At 49.0% G+C, this 16,706-nt stretch overlaps 1 protein-coding gene across 1 annotated transcript in view; it reads right to left on the bottom strand.

Annotated features, from left to right (window-relative positions):
* The window catches only part of LOC119466450 (heat shock 70 kDa protein 14), a 53,881-nt gene that overhangs the window by 13,674 nt on the left and 23,501 nt on the right, over window positions 1–16,706 (bottom strand). Inside the window, exons 10-12 of the mRNA XM_037726967.2 lie at window positions 14,950–15,078; window positions 9,022–9,111; window positions 1,352–1,510 (exon numbers count right to left, since the gene is read on the bottom strand). Of these exons, the coding sequence (XP_037582895.1) occupies window positions 1,352–1,510; window positions 9,022–9,111; window positions 14,950–15,078 (378 nt within the window). The remainder of the gene's footprint in view (window positions 1–1,351; window positions 1,511–9,021; window positions 9,112–14,949; window positions 15,079–16,706) is intronic.

The raw sequence follows: 16,706 nt of genomic DNA, 5'->3' as shown, positions 1-16,706 counted from the left end.
GTGTTGTGTGAATATTCGATATTCGCTTCGAGAGCAGTTGTAATATTTGTGCTTTTCGATGTGTTGGTTAACGGATTATATGTTTGATTGTATGTTTGAAATGGTGTTTATAAGTTTTCTCGCAAATAAGTTTCTGCGCAATTATGAAGGTTATGAGAAATTTTTAAAGGTCTGAAACTGGTTTTTCTAACTTAGTGTCGGACGCAGCGGCGGTGAAAAAAGAGTGCTGGCAACGAGGGCGCCAAGATTGGCAAAGATGACGCCGGCGTATACCTGCATTTCTGGAGCTCGGTTTCTTTTGCCAGTTGTTAAACAGAGCTGATGAAATTACTACAATTAATATAGTCAACGTTTGATTTTTCGGACTCCCTACGAGTCGCGAAAAAGGTCCGAAAAATCGGGCAGTCTGAAAACATAAATGCATGCCTCTTACTGCTTCCAAGGGCTCAAATCGCCACAGGCACGTTCAAAATAGCTTTAAAGACCTGCCAGTACACTTATTAGGCGTATTGGTGCTCGTACTGAGATAGGAGATGGCGGGTGAATACATACCGTGTCCCGTGACAATTGCCCCTTCCCACTTTGGCATGCTTCACTGCTTAACACTACTGTACTGAGGCGAAGCTGACTTTTGGGAACTGGCATTACAAAACGCACCGTGCTTTCCGAGCTTCGAAGCCATTGGCGAGGATCACAAAGGCGGAGTCGGTGCCATTTCAGTTCACCAATAGCGGTGAGCTGTTTCAATTAAAAACATGGCACCGAACAGCAAGAAACTTGGTAGCAAACGTCGAAGTAGCTAGGCCTTGTGTTGCCGCGGTGGTGGCTACAGCTGCCAGTGGATCTGATTATTAGACAGTAAACAAACTCGCAACCGTTAGCCAACACATTGAAAACCACGAATATTATAACTGCTCTCGAAGCAAATATTGAATATTCCCACAACACTAGAAATTAGGCCAAGCAAAGCCGGTGGGCATTAAACTAAACGGTGGGCAGCGTTTCCAACAGCCACCCACCGTGGCAAGAACCCGCTGAGAGACAGAAAGAGACCAGTGCAGATTAAATAGCAAATGTGGCAAGCTGATACTTTACATGTGATTATGAGGTAAAGATTCACTTGGGCAGATGTGCACTGCACAGAGGAGATAACTAGTTGTCTATTAGAGTTATAAATAGGGTGCCAAGAGATGGGAAGCACAGTCGAGGAAGGCAAAGAGGTAACTAGGTTGCGTGACGAAAGTAGGAAATTGTCGGGCACAGGACAGAGCAGGGCAGGTAATTAGAGGATTGCCTAAGAGGCCTCTGTCCTGCAGTGACCCTAAATATACTGATGACAATGATTACTCACCCGAGCTAGAAGGGTGGGATCTTGGCCATCGCCACCGCCTTCGTACACCTCGAGCATGACGCTGCTCTCGCCTTCCGCCCGGGACACCGCTTGCTGCCATCGTACAGGTACTGGCGTTCCTCGTCCCAGCACCTCAGTCATTAAGCCTTCTGCACCAGTCTGAAAAGTGCCGGCAAAGCAAATCAGAATTTAATTACGTGGATGAAACTTCACCAAGGCCAGACGTGGGCCATGGCGTTACGCGCACTTTGCACCGAGCCTCCGCCACTTCCCATCTTACACAGTGCAGTCCACTAATAACGATAACACACATAACGATACATCGGTTATAACGATTAGTCGCCTTAAGAGTATCAACTTATGCATTAGGGCTACGAGAAAAAAATTTTTAAAAATATAACGATATGTTATTCACCACATATCGGATATAACAATCTAAATTTTGCCTTCTGAGTGTCATTTCTCATGTAGAATAATCGTGAAATTTGCGTTCCTAAGTTGCCCTGAACCGAGACGGGGCGAAAAGTTTGCCCACATGAGTTCGTATCTGCCGCCATTACCGTGCAGCACATCCCGCCAGTGCACCGATCGATTGCGAAAGCCACGGAGAGCATCGCAAGTTGGCACATCGTGCACAAGATGGCGCCACCTGCTTCGCGTCCGCAGGTCGTGGCGGTCGTGCGAGCGCCCATAAAAGAGGAGGGGAAAAAGAAAAAGAAAAAATTATGCGATAAGCGAGCGATGCCTGCGCTCCCTTTACAATCTGCCTCTCTCTCTCTTTCAGCGAGCACGGAAACGCGCCGCGGAAGCAGCAGGAGGTGCACTGGCAAAGTGCAAAGCTGTGTCGCTTGAGATGGCGCTGCAAATTTTGCAAGACTCGAAGTTCGAGCTCGCGCAGTGGATCATATCGATGATTATGAAAACCGAGAGCGCCATGATCATGAAGGCTAGAAGCAATGGCCATGCCGATAAATGAAAAAGGCGGGCTTTGTGCGCCAGGACGGAACCCCCATGGGTGAAACTAACACGGGGGACTCTGCTGACATTACCTAACTCTGGGAGTACGCCATTACTGACGATGAAATAGGTGGTGCTTCGATGGGGGAGTTTCTGAGTGCAGATAGTGCTGACTCGTTCTGCGAAGAGATTTCCGACGGGGCGATCGTTGTTGCGACAGACGGCGGCTTTATGTGACGGAGGCGACAAGGGCAGCGGCAGAGACGCAGAGATTGACTATGGCCGGTCTTTGACATCGAACCTGATGTTCAACCAAAGTGCAATGTCGTCGATCGAGTCGTTCATTGATTTCATGCACGCTAAATTACAGCCACCAGTGTTCGCACAGCAGCAGGACGCGATGCACACTGCGGTTGTGAACCTGAAACTTCCGTGAAAGTGCAGATTTGATTATTTCAGCGTGCCTAACGACTGAAATGCTATTTACAGGTATAAATAAACGTTTTATTTGTCACAGCTTACTTTCTACAATGTCGATTTTTTTATTGCAAGTGGCAAATTTGGTTTTGGGACTACAAAGGTAAAAAAAAAAAATTAAATTATGGAGTTTACGTGCCAAAACCACGATATGATTATGAGGCACGTCGTAGTGGGGGACTCCAGAAATTTTGACCACCTGGGGTTCTTGCACCTAAATTTAAGTACACGGGTGTTTTCGCATTTCGCCCCCATCGAAATGCGGCCTCCGTGGCCGGGATTCGATCCCGCGACCGGGACTACAAAGGTATAATCGGCAGTCCAGATATAGCGATGATTGGTTATAATGTTTGGATTTTTCGTTCTTAATATCGTTATAAGTGGACTGCACTGTACTACAGATGGCGGTACTTGCCTGCTTGTTCGATTCGGTCTAAAGTAGCTAAGGTTAAAGGCATATCTATACAGGGTGTTTCACTTAACTTGGGCCAATCTTTAAAAATATGCAAATGCTACGTAGCCCGTGAATACACGCAAAATTGCCACACGACTGGCCGCTCGAGGCACTTTGCATGTATTCGCGGGCATCTTTCACACTTCGAAAAACACTTATGTAGCACGTATTGAGCAACAGAAAGCTGTATCGGGAGCTTCTCATGTTCCTCTACAATTACAGTACCTACAAGATACTCAGCACATTTGCGCTTTTCGTGTAATTATAATAATTGAGAAGTTGATTAATTAATATTAATTAGGTAGAATGCAAAAAATAATCTGAGTATCTTCAAGCGACAGCAAACAACATTACCTTCGTTCTGTCCAGCTACGTAGCATTTACATATTTTTAAAGTTTGGCTCAAGTTAAGCGAAACACCCTGTGGTTTGGTGTTTCCAGCGTGCCAGGCAGCGGCTGGTGAAGTCAGATACGTCGTACCGGCGACGCTAAGATCGACAAAATTTTGCCCCCTGTATAGTTCAGCACATTAAACGTGGCCCGCAGCAGAGCGGCAATCAGTTGTTGCCGCAGCACAAGCGCACCAGAGCACATTGAGTGAGTGCTTTGTTGTTTGTCAAAGGTGCAAACTCGGCATGCTCCCTTCAGTGAACCCGTACTGTAGGCCTGCATGCTGCAAGTCAGCCAAGCTAGCACACAATGCTCTCTGGTCCAGCGGCTGTGATGTTAGATAGGTCATGTTCTATTCCAGCATCAACCACGTGACGACTGTTGAGCGACCCATGTGCGTCGATGTAGCATAACTGCACTGCACATGGATTGCGTTTGCGCTATGCGAAACTATATCCGTGTCTTTAGCTTAGTCACCCCAATACACTCTTCATCTCCAAGAGCATCTATAAGTGGAGACTAAACGCATCGAGGCTCTGCTTGCTGAACGCAGACAACCGGATACAGAAAACCAGCTTGACTCAGAAAAGAATGCTTCCCATTATAAGAACATCGCGGGCATGCAACAGCATGGGCACAGCGCACAAGCCAGCTAGCAGAGTATACTAACTCGCTGACTAGCAGATGTGCAGGACCTGTTCGCTGATACACGGGTACGGTACAAGCAAGGCAAGCAGATGACACAGGGGCTGGTTCCTCTACGAGTTCTACGTCACTTCCGACAAGTAGTAATGGCGGCAGTTTTTTCAGTTTCGGTGTGAAAACCATCGATTCTTGTGTGTCTTGTGATGCATCCACTACCATTTCAAGCGAAAACTTTCCATAGTAGCTACTGTCTCAATTCTCTAAAGCTGGCCTTATTACATGGACGAAAATTTCGTTGTACTTGGCCTTTAAGGGGGGACGTGGCTTTGAAAATCAACTTCCTGATTTCTTCATGGATTTTGATGAAAATTGGCACAAATGTTTAGAATGTCTCCCTGATACTTCCATAAAAGTTTCAGAGTGATACCTTGAGAACATTTTATTGAGCAGAATTTTTCTCTCTTGAACTTTCTGGAGGGCCTGGGGAGCTTAAAAAACATGATGGAAGGCTCGTTGAGTATTGACTGCATAGCTCAATGCGTGCTGAAGGTCGTGACAGTCTTAGTTTTTTTTTTTCGCAACACAAATTTTTTAGATAGTCATTTTTCAAGTTACCTTCGCACCAAGCACACTTTCGGGGTGAACGAATAGCCACGCCATAAATTTATAAAATGTCAAGATAAAAATGCGAGACTGTCTCGACCTGCACTGTAGTCCAAGGAACGTGACAAAAAAAAAAAAACAATCAAAATAGGCTAAACGGTAACGAAGAAATCAGCTCCAGAAACTGAGCAGAAAGGCAAAAAAACAGTTTTGAGAAAACGGCTCTCAAAGTTGCACCTTCTCTTCAGTTCTCTAAAACGCACCAAAGTTGTAATCTTTGATGTGTTTTGTCACGTGGGGCTTCTTGGACATGTGGCCTCTGGTCTGCTGAGCCTTCGTTCTGCCTTTTTCATGTTTGTATGGCATTCTTTGCTGCTGCTCTACAAAGAGCATGGTGCCCATGGGTTTCAAACCAAGTGAGGTGCAGAACTATGTGGCCATAAATATACAGTAGTTCTAGCATTGTATCTGCAGACTGCCTCATTGATAGCAGCCTATAGTGCAGTCAGTGAGGCACTGTTTTCTTTTGGTAGAATCGACCATGTTACTGAATGAAGCTCTCAGCAGCCTTCTGAATCATCTTCCATTGACAATGGCTATGGAGGTTAGGAGAGCCACTGATAGATAGGCAGCAATGCAGCTGCTAGGTGCTTTCCAGCCTGTACTTTTGTATCATGCCTCACTTCTACAGCCAGGTGTCTGTGCCAGCCCAAGTGGCCTAGTGAACAGAGCTCATGATGAGGTTCTCTTTATGAAGGGGTGGTATGATAGGTATTATTACTAGATATCGTGGCATTACGATAACAGAGTCGGCGTGCGATGTGCTAAGTCGCGGGTCGATCCGAGGTGCCGATGTTCGAAATGCCTGGTCGTGGGTCCGCGGAATAGACGCTCGACGAGCTTAGTCGCGCAGTCCGAGGTGCCGATGCGCGAAATGCCTGCATGGTCGCGAATCCAAATGCTCGGTAAGCTCAATCGCGCAGTCCGAGGTGCCGACGCGCGAAATGCCTAGCCGCGGCCTCGAGGAGTCGACGCTCGCGGTGCCGACGCGCGAAGTGCGTAGCCGCGGGTCCTAGGAGTCGACACTTGTTGAGCGATGTGCCGACGCGCGAAATGCGTAGCCGCGGGCTCGAGGAGTCGACGCTCGATTTGCTTAGTCGCGCAGTCGGAGGCGCCAACGCACGAAATGCTTAGGCAAGGATCCGAGAAGTCCGCACGCGATGTGCTCATCGCCGAGTCGGAGAAGCCTACGCGCGAGAGGCTTAGCCGCGTGTCCGAGCATTCCGTGCCCGAAGCTCGGTCGCGAAGTCCGCGTCACCGATGCTCGGAATGCTTAGCCGCGGGTCTGAGACGTCCACAAAAAGCGGGATCGGCCACACTACTGCTATGTCCATATTGCGCCCGCTTTAACACTCGCCGAAATTACGGAAACTGCCCGGAGCTCGCGAGGACACCGCAACAAGCGGAGCAGACGACGCCATCACGGAGCGAGCACCGGACCAATGGCGAACCGCGCTGGAGTCACGTGGCGGGCGCGGCCAATCGGTGGCTCCGGCACGACCTTCAATCATTTGCTTTTTGTGTGCTTGTTTCTGTATGGAGGAGATAGCTGAAGCGGTAGATTTGAAGATGGAGAAATGCGCTTTCCAACGAGACCAAGATGGCGGCGCTCGGCTGCGCCGTTCCGAAGATATCGTGGCTTGAAAAACGCCGTTTTTTCGCGATTTCCGCGCAATTTTTCGGCACCTTGGCTGATACAACAATTTTTTTAGAACACTTCTACAGTCAAACCTCGTTAATTCGGATCTCAAGGGAGTAAAAAAAATGTCCGAATTATCCGAATGCCGAATTATCGAATGGACAACAAAATATGCATATGAACAAGGCTTTTATTCCATACCTTCACTTCGTAAAGAAGTCCGTGATGGTTGTTTGTTTTTTCGTCGAAAGCTGGGCGGCAAGGTCGACTTTTCGCACATGCGCCAACCCGTCCAGTGCAAGCGTGCCGCGACGTGCGCCGAGGCGCGCGCCGCGTCTCTTTCGGCTCACGTCGCGGCGTGCCAAGACGCGCGCGCCGTGAAAGCAGCCGCGAAACGGGTTTTTCTAGCCGCAGAAGGGATCGCTCCAGGACCGATTTCTTGCGGTTTGCCGCGTGCCGCGCATGAAGGAGACCAATGAGAGCAGTCCGCTTCCCTGACGTGCGCGCGGGAAACTGGTGTCATGCGGACCCGCCCGACCGCTCGTTTCTAGTCCGACGTTATCGGCGCGCAGGTCAGCATCGTTCGCGGCCAGCCACGCTGCGCCAGCCGAAACGCCATCTCTTCCGACGCGCGCGCGTCGGCTGTTATCTTCGGAGCATGCGCAATATGATCACAAGCCCGCGCGCCGCTTTGAAGGGCTGTCTGCGACCATCGGCGAAGTGGAGTGGGCGCCTTTATTTCTTCGCGCTAAATGCATTGTGGGTTGGCGCATTCTGCGCGACCAACGCGCGAATGGGTCAGGAGCCGTGCCCATCGGGCCGCGTCGGAAGCCGCCGGTTACGTTGAGATGTTCGTTTCCGCCAACGTGACGTAGCGTGCACGCTCGCGTTACGTCGGACTATAAACGGCCCTGAACAAACGCTACAGCGCGGCCGGCGTGGCCCAGACACCGCCAGATATCCAACGCGCCCTAAACGATTCGCTCCCTACGCACGTAGGAGCTGCGCTCGGCAAGGTCACTGCGCCCGGTCCCGGAGATAAGAGAGCCACGCTCAGCGGAGACCAGTGCCTCAAAAGTCCCTAAGCGATTATGTCCCTAGGCACCTAAGAGCTCCACGATTGCCATGACAACGCGGTTAGTTCGAGAAGGGGGGCAACGTTGAGGGGGGGAAGAGTCTAGTCTGTCACGTGATTGCCGCAGCGGCGCGCCGCCGGTTGGTGTGGCCGCCCTGCCGCAGCTGCGTTTTGGCCGCCGGCGGCGCGCCGCGCGCGTTTTGCGGCTAGTGTGTACGTGCCAGTACTGATTTCTGCGCTCCAAAACTCCAAAAACTCACTTCAGCGCCGGTATTGGCCTGTCTCCAGTCCGAATTAAGCGGTGCACGCGTAATTTCGTGCCGATTTAACGAGAGTTCGCTGCCATAGACATATGTACATTTTTGAAGGGAGGGAATTAGCAGGCCGAATTATCCGAATGTCCGAATTAACGGGGGCCGAATTAACGAGCTTTCACTGTACTTGGTTTTCAGTGATGATATTTCGGAATCAGATAGAATAAGAGTTACAGAAACTGAAAATGTGATTTTCAAAAAATCGATTTTTTAGCCATTTTTCGCGATGCGAAAGCCGCGTCCCCCCTTAAATGTGATGTAAAAAAAAATGGCGCGCAAATTTTCCACCACAACAAATATGCTAAAATATTGCAAGCTTGCTCTGTGATGCGTAAGGTTTAACATGCCATGCAAGCTTGGAAAATTTGGTCTCATGACCAATTTAGGTTCTTTCTGCCGATTTCAAATATGCAATTAGATTTGGCCCCCGAGATAATTAACATTTCACTTGGGTTGTTTGATGCCCCAATAAAAATAAAATGGCAGCATGAAAATTACTGTTAGGCACGGTTAGATAGCCCAGGAGACAGGAACAAAATGCTGCTCTGCAATGCTCAGACACATAAGAATTGGGCTTGTTGCCTTTAAAACTGCAGCAAGCTTAACCACCGTGCAACTGAGTATTGAGGAAAAGCCAACTCCCACATGCACATGGGAGGGAGTGTGCACACTGCAAACAGCATGCATAAGCAATGCAATGGTGTTACAGCTACTCGTTGCTTGCCAGTCGTACCCATACGAACAATGGCTGCAGGCATAACGATGCAGAGTTAGCATGATCAATTTGTTCACCAGGACTGATAAAGTATTGTTTCAATACTTTATCAATGTTGTGCAAATGTAGTTTGCCAGTACAGATCAAGTTAATTTCCTCTTTAGTGTCCCTTGATGCCCAAAGAGGAGAACCTTGCATTAAATTTGATGCACATCCTCAAATGCGATGCAAGTTGCTTCTTAACTGATGACCAACCACACAAACACTTGCATTATGCTCCTGCAAATGCAATATTTTAAATGCAGACAGCAGGGGTCGCCTGGCCTTCGCTGCAAGCTCACCTTGATGCAGACACTGCGGGCAAGGGCTGGAACTTGCACGTGGTGGGGAACGTCCCGGACTAACTCGCCCCGAGAGGACAGGAGGGCTGCCTGCGATGGACATGACAAAGGTGTGCGGAAAATCAGAAAAAGAGAACGCACACAGCACAGCGCAATTAGAAAACTTGCAAGAGCGCATACAGAATGTGTCACGACAGTGCAGCCAATATCGATGATTAGGAACTGGAACAAGGCGAGGGAGCTTCTGCAGAAGTGGGTAGCATGAGAAAAAAGGCCGTGACCGCATAAAAAGAAGGAAGATTAAAGGACAACAATGTCGAAGAAAGCATTGGCTGCTGCACAGAAGTCTCTTTCGTCCTTCGCGAGCTGAAATGCCTTGGTGATTTTGTTACTATGACAGCACTGAAAGCCTGAATCTTGGCTTGGTGCATTTCTTTGTCGTTCCATCCACCCATGACAAGGGCAAAGGAAACAATCAACTTAAAACTATAAACTAAAGACCATAATAGCTACTGGGGATCCGGATGCACCAACCACTGAGGTATCACAAACATTTGCGCTTAGCGATTTGTGCGGGGTTTTGTGCACCCCACGGACTCTGACAAAGGCAGCTTCTGTGCATGTACAGTGGAATCTCGTTGATACAATCTTAACGGCAACCGGAAAATAAAACGTATTATCCACAAATCTCATTATCCAAAGCAAGCTCCAAAAAGTGTGAAAATAGGCGTAAGTGGTGACAAACTCGATAGGAAAGGTTTGTGGGTCGTTGGAATGCTATTAAGCAAGTACACTGGAATATAAAGCTATGAATTTTAGAAACACTAGCAAAAGCCCAATTCTGCAGCTGTATTATCCAATTTCAGGTGAAAACGTGATCGGAATAACCATTTGAAAATACATTGCTCGTTGGGGACGTTGGCTGGGAAAAGAAAAAAAAAAAATCCAGAAAACGTATTATGCAGAATAGTATGAATGAGATTCCACTGTATTTCAGAGTCCACAGGAGGTGATGCTGCAGCAGTTGTGTGCACTGAGAAGTTTTTCTTGAGGACCGGGAGAGCCTGTCACTGTTACAGTAAGGAATCATTCACCTGGGCAAGTCGTAGAGGTTGTGCGACTAAGTTGATCGCACAAAAAGCGACTGTTCAGTCGCTTTCTGTTCGATTTTTTATTCACGCGACTGCAGTTGCAAGCCTACTGAACCAAGGTGTGGTGCAGGAGCTGAACATCTGAATATGCTGACACTTATTTTATGTGAGGATGATGTTGCAAGCAGGGTGAGGCAATTCTTGAGCCATTTTGGTGTGATGATAAGCATGTCAGGCTTGCTGGTGTGAACACTGGTCACCAGTTGCGGTTGGCTGCATGACCTGTGTACACTTAAATCTCGTTATAGCGAAACGGTTTATAACGAAATAATGGATATAACAAAAGAATCTTAATTCCCCATAGAAACCCACGTGTTTAAAATTTGTTTTAACGAAAACGCTTTATACTGATCAAGGGATATAACGAAAACGTTTCGTTCCAGAATGACAATTAACCGCCCACTTTGCATACAAAATACTCATTTGTTGAAATACACGGCGCTTTGCGGGTCTCTTAATGTACCAGTTTAAATCTCCTGCGGCTGCGCTGCACCGGCAACGCCCCAAGCCAAGCTGACCAAGCTAGCAAAGCCAAGCTGGCCAAGCCTAACTTCTGTTAGCGTGCTGTGCGCTCGTTTGCTTTTTACGTCGTGTTGCCGGTTACACGATAGGAAAATGACTGACGGTAGCAGCTGCTTGAAACGAAAACGGAAAGTTATCACTCTGGATCAAAAGCCAGCCATAATTAGAGCTGTTGCATCAGGACGAAAAAAATGCAAGTGGCCAACGACTTCGGCATCGCGCCCGAGCCTACTTTCTACAATTCTCAACAGCAGCAAGGAAGTCATCACTGGCGCTGTTGCACGCGGCGTAAAAGGTACACGAAAGAAGATTCGGTCTCCTGCCTTTGAAGCAGTGGAAGAGGCACTGTTCAAGTGGATTTTGGAAGCACGGGCTGCTAATTTGCCCGTGATTGGGGCACTGCTCCAGAGAAAAGCCAGAGACTTAGGCAGGTACGAAGACGGCGAAGATGGTCTCGAGATAGCAGCTGCTGCTGAGAAGGTCGTCCTTCGCTTGAGGAAGATGCAGCAGCGAAGCATCACAGACTTTTTCGTGCCATCTACATGAAAGGCTACGCGGTTAGCGACGAGCGCAATAAAATCAGCTCTTGTGTTCTTGAGTTTGATCCCAGTTTTTCGTTGTTTTTCGGTTAGCACTTTACTGTAGATACAGCAACTCGGCTGCGACGGGAGCTAATACTTCCGTGATGACTTACCTGTAAGTAGCCGTATAATAATTAGTGGTTATAATGAACTAATGGTTATAACGAAAAAAAATTCGGCGGCCCGTTCGACTTCGTTATAATGAGATTTAAGTGTAGTGGGTTCACTTTTTTGTTGTTTTTCACAATAAAAATGACACTGAAAATCTGGTTTTCGGACCAAAGTGCTGCCGAATTAATTGTAACTGCTGTCGCCAGCTTCAGTGCGATTCATTTTTCAGCGCTTTTAACTCTTTCTGTACCGAGCCCACTCGACATCGTTAGCACTCGGTCGATTGTTTAAAATGCCGCTTTCGAGACCTTCCACGTCACTCATGGACATACTGCGCTATCGCACGTGAACGAGGAGAACTATATTATAGTGTTCTGAGCAGTTCGCTTTTTCCCACGAGGCGGTGATTCTTCAACGCGCTCCAAAGTTTCGCGATCGTCAAAGGAGAACGCTGCTTTCGAGACCTTTCGCGTCGCTCACAAACACACTGCGCCATCGGATGTGAAAGAGGAGAAACTATATTTTTGTTTTCTAAGCAGTTTGCTTTTTTCCCACCAGGCGGTCATTTTTAAATGCGCTCCGAAGTTTTGCGATCACCAAAGTAGAATGCAAAAATGTCCGGCTCTGGAAACAGCACGCGCGCTGCGGGAGATCACAGATATCGCGATTCCGCTGCCTCTGCAGCTAATCTTACATCAAATAGCAGCGAGTCAGAGGATGCCGACGACGCAAACCAGCCTGGAACATCGGTGGCCGCAGCCCGGCACGCCCAACTGTAGTGCTTGCAGTTAAAATTTTGTAGAAGAATACCTGTTCAATGTAAAATTGTTATTTTTTCGGAGATAGTGCCTAATAGCATACCTGCCAACCTCAAGACTTGCAAATTCGTAAACTCGCGACCGGGGGGCGGGGGGGGGGGGGGGGGGGCGGGCGTGCACGGGAATTCTGCCGAGGGGTACGACTTCAAACACACTTGGAAGTACTGATAGTATCTAGTGCTGACGAGGCTTCGAGCACTTCGCAGCCTCTACGGCTACAAAACACCGGAGTGCCGGAGTCGCACTGCGCCCGATGCAGCAGCACGTCGCACAAAAAAAAAAAAAAAAAAAAAGAGCGAGGCCCACAAAACAGGTCATACAGTAAAAGTTCGTTAATTCGGATTTCACGGGACCGAAACAAATGTCCGAATTAACCGAATATCGAATTATCGAGGGTATCAAGAAAACAATAAACAAATGCTTACTACGTCAACACGCTCTTATTTGCAGTATGAATCAGCAAATTATGTTTCTATTTTGCATAAACGCAATGCGGAAGCTGCAATTCTCGTCATCTCGCGACTGATTAGAGCTCCCCGCTGCGAAGGTTTCGCGACTTCCTTCACATTGCGGCCGCGGCGCGCGTCTTCATCTGAGACGGGCTTTTCACTAGCGCGCGCACATCCCGTTATTTTTTCGCCAATGTCGCCGGGTCGCCGCCCATCGCGATGTAGACGGTGCGCCTCTTCCTCTTCACAACCGCAATCTCTCTCTCTTCATCCTCGACAGCTTTACACTGAGTAAAAACGAAACTATTGCTTACCGCAACCGCTGTCAACGTGATCATGCACGGCGACCTTGCGGTTCTGAAGGCGCGCGGCTGACGCACGCATAGTGAAACCGAAACTACCGTTTGCTGCAACTGCGGACGAAACCGCTGTCGATATCGACGCGATCATGCATGGCGACTACCGAGTTATGAAGGCACACGGCCGACGTGCGTACCGAGTCAAAACGAAACTACTGTTTGCCACAACCGCACCGGACGGAATCGCGGCAGCTATCAAGACGATCATGGTTGGTAACTACGCAGTCATGAAGGCACGCGGCCAACGCGGTGCTATGTGCGGCGGTAAACGCAAGCTAGGCACGTATAGGCACGAAGCCTTCCGGCGTTGTTGTCATTCCAGTACTCCGTCGCTTCGTTTCGGTGGACGCTAACGTTGTGTTGGCGCGGTGCATTCATGTTTCGGAGGGTGGCGTGGCTTAGAGCTATGGGCGCGGACCATTCGTGTTCGGAGGGGCGGAAGGGCAACGGGACAGAGGCGCGCGAGGCTGGCGATGCGGAGAAGGATGGAAAACAACGCGCGGCGGCGTGGAATGGCTCAGATTTCTTTTTTTTTTCTTTTGGTCTTTTCAAGGAGTTCGTATTCCATTCCCTGACAGCACGGACACTGAGTGAAAACTAGAGTGTACTAGTGAAAACGAAACTACTTTTTGCTGCAACCGCTGCGGATGAAACCGCGACCGCTATCAACGCGATCACGGATGGCGACTACGCAGTTTTGAAGGCACGCGGCCAACGCGGTGCTATGCGCGCCGGCAAACGAAAGAATAAAAGCTTTAAAGGCTCAAATAGGCACGAAGCGTCCTGGCGTTGCTGTCATTCCCGTACGATTTGAACTCCGTCGCTTCGTTTCGGTGGACGCTAATGCCGTTATGGTAGAGTACACTCTAGTTATAGCTCGTTTGCGTCGCACATTTGCGGCGCTCCGCGCTCGCCGAGCACCAAGAGTTGTCCGAATTAACCGATGTGCGGCCAAATACGTCCGAATTAACGAGAGTTTCATTGCATTAAATAATGCAAACGCCTGCCGGGACCAAAGGACGTGTCTGAATTAACGAGCTTTTACTGTACTCGCGAAAAAAGCCTAGCGAAGGTGACAGCTAGGCAAGACGACTAGCCACAGCCTCCCATACCGAAACTGTGCCTGCCGCATCGACCCGAAATCGCCGTCGTCTCTGGGGGCGCCACTTACGTACAGGTGGACCTCTATGTTGAGAGTAACGACAACCAGTGACTTCCAGCCGTCGTCAGGTAGTCCAACAATCCGATGACGAAGGCAACGTCAAAGATTGAAAAATCTCCTTACTCTGCAGACAATAAAGATTACGGCGCATACCTCCATCTCTATGCGCCCCTACGTAAGTGGCGCCCCTACCCACCAGCAACGGTGTGAATTTATTAAAAATTTAAAAAACTATTTCGCGAATATAACCATTTTTCCGTAAAAATTGAGCCAACATTCGTAAAATCGTAAGACGGGTCCAAATTCGTACATTTTACGGAAAATTCGGAAGAGTTGGCAGGTATGCTAATAGACTGCCATACATTTTGCGTATCTCATAATTTTGGTAACATTTTCTTTTCTTCGTGGATACAAGCGTGTCTTTACAAACTTGGTTCAATTTTATCGCACAATCTTGATTTTAACATAAATTATCTTTTTTATGACATACATCTCGTTAATACAACTTTTATGCGTGAAAAGTGCATTCATTTTGCTTTCTGTTTATGTACTACATTAAATATTGAGTGCAGTAGTTCCTTCAGAAAAAAAAAAAAAAAACATCTGCCGTAACATACAAAAAAAAAAAAACACCTATTTTCCCCATGGCAGGGAAAGCGTTCAGGGCGAGTCCATATACAACGAACTACTCATATAATGACCCCTTTTTGCGGAACTATCTAGTTCGTTATAAACGGGTTTGACTGCACTCGCACCGAGTAGACAGGCAACCCACCTGCATGGCTGCACCCAGGGCGATCACTTCATCGGGGCTGTGGGTGTCCAGGAGCTGTGATGTGGGAAAGCGCGATGCCAGGAGGCTGCGCAGTCGGCGCACCTTTGTCGAGCCACCACACAGCACCACCTTGACAAGGCAAGGAGAGAGAGGAAATGCAACGCTGCTCGCAACCACCCACACTTGGACAGATACTATAAAATCTATCACTGCAATGACCCAAAACATAAAAGCCTTTAAATTTGAAGACAATTACATGGACCTCACATGGTGTGTGAGCAAACAAAACTTGTTATATAAACCTCCCAAAACTTAATTTCAGCATCTGGAAACATGTGGCATGCATCCCCTTTTGAAAATTGCGGCTGCAACATTATAGACCGCTTATAACGTAAGTCGCCGGAGTCGCGAATATCCGCACTATAAGCGGTACCACACTATAACCAAAGCAACAATTTTCAAGGCCTGCACATATGCACAACATGTGCACCGAGCCGCCACGCGTATGCGACAGTCCAGGAATGCGGCTAGAACGTTTGTATTCAATTTACAGTCGAATCTTGCTAATTTGAACCAAATCACGCGGTGGCGCCTCCGACCGGCACTGCTTCGGCACCGCCATAGAGTAAAAGCTTAGGGGAGACCCCTCAATGTCGCACGCGAACAAACAAAAAAAAAACGAAAAAAAAAAAAAGCTGCGGGCATTTCACCCTCTCTCAAATGTCAAGGTCGCCGATTCTGCGTTGCGCCGGAACGTGCGCGTACATGCCAACGTCTCAGCCACGCTACCGTAGCCACGAGTAGGAAACGGCAGTGAACTTTTCTTTCTCCTTTATGCTTCCTCTACTTTCTAGTCACGTGTGGACCTTGCACGCTGTGGCTACGGCGCAGAGGGAAGCAACAGCGCTGTCCCAGGCCGGCCAACGAAACTACCCAAGCCGGCAAACGCCCGCTTCCCAATAATGGCAGAAAACGAAACTTCGGGGAGCTGGCGCCGGGCCAGCTGTAGCGGCAGGCGCCTGCATGGCGGCGGGCGCGCACGGTGACAGTCAAAAGTGAGGGAGCTACGAGGGAGGGCGAGGGGAGCCACCGAAGCGGTGGAGTTGCCGAGGCAAAATCCGCTTCCCTGCCGCCCTCCTCCCTCACATTCCACGTCTCCGCGTGCACCCTTCGCCGTGCCGTGCCGGCGCTGCCCGCTCGCTACCCAAGCCGGCAAATGCCCGCTTCCCAATAATGGCAGAAAACGAAACTTCGGGGAGCTGGCGCCGGGCCAGCTGTAGCAGGCGGCGCCTGCATGGCGGCGGGCGCGCACGGTGACAGTCAAAAGTGAGGGAGCTACGAGGGAGGGCGAGGGGAGCCACCGAAGCGGTGGAGTTGCCGAGGCAAAATCCGCTTCCCTGCCGCCCTCCTCCCTCACATTCCACGTCTCCGCGTGCACCCTTCGCCGTGCTGTGCCGGCGCTGCCCGCTCGCTCGCTGATGTTTCGTTTACTGCCGTTATCGTGAGGCGAGCGTTCGCCGTTTCGTGGCCCTCATAGCGCCGTGATATTTCACGACTCGCACTCAAGATTCTGGTTACAGCCTCACTGGCTGTTTGTTCGCACCACGTGCTCGTCTCCTCCACTTATCCGCACTATATCCGGTCCTGCACTATAAGCGGTTACGTTATAAGTGGTCTATACTGTACCATATTTACTCGATTGTAAGCACCCCTTTTTTTTCATGATCACGATGCCCAAAGTGAGGGGGGGTGCTTAG

This window comes from Dermacentor silvarum, chromosome 10 (genome assembly GCF_013339745.2).
Source record: "Dermacentor silvarum isolate Dsil-2018 chromosome 10, BIME_Dsil_1.4, whole genome shotgun sequence".
Lineage (NCBI taxonomy): Eukaryota > Metazoa > Arthropoda > Arachnida > Ixodida > Ixodidae > Dermacentor > Dermacentor silvarum.
Note: the sequence above shows the minus strand (reverse complement) of the source record. Positions and strands in the feature narration are given on the sequence as shown.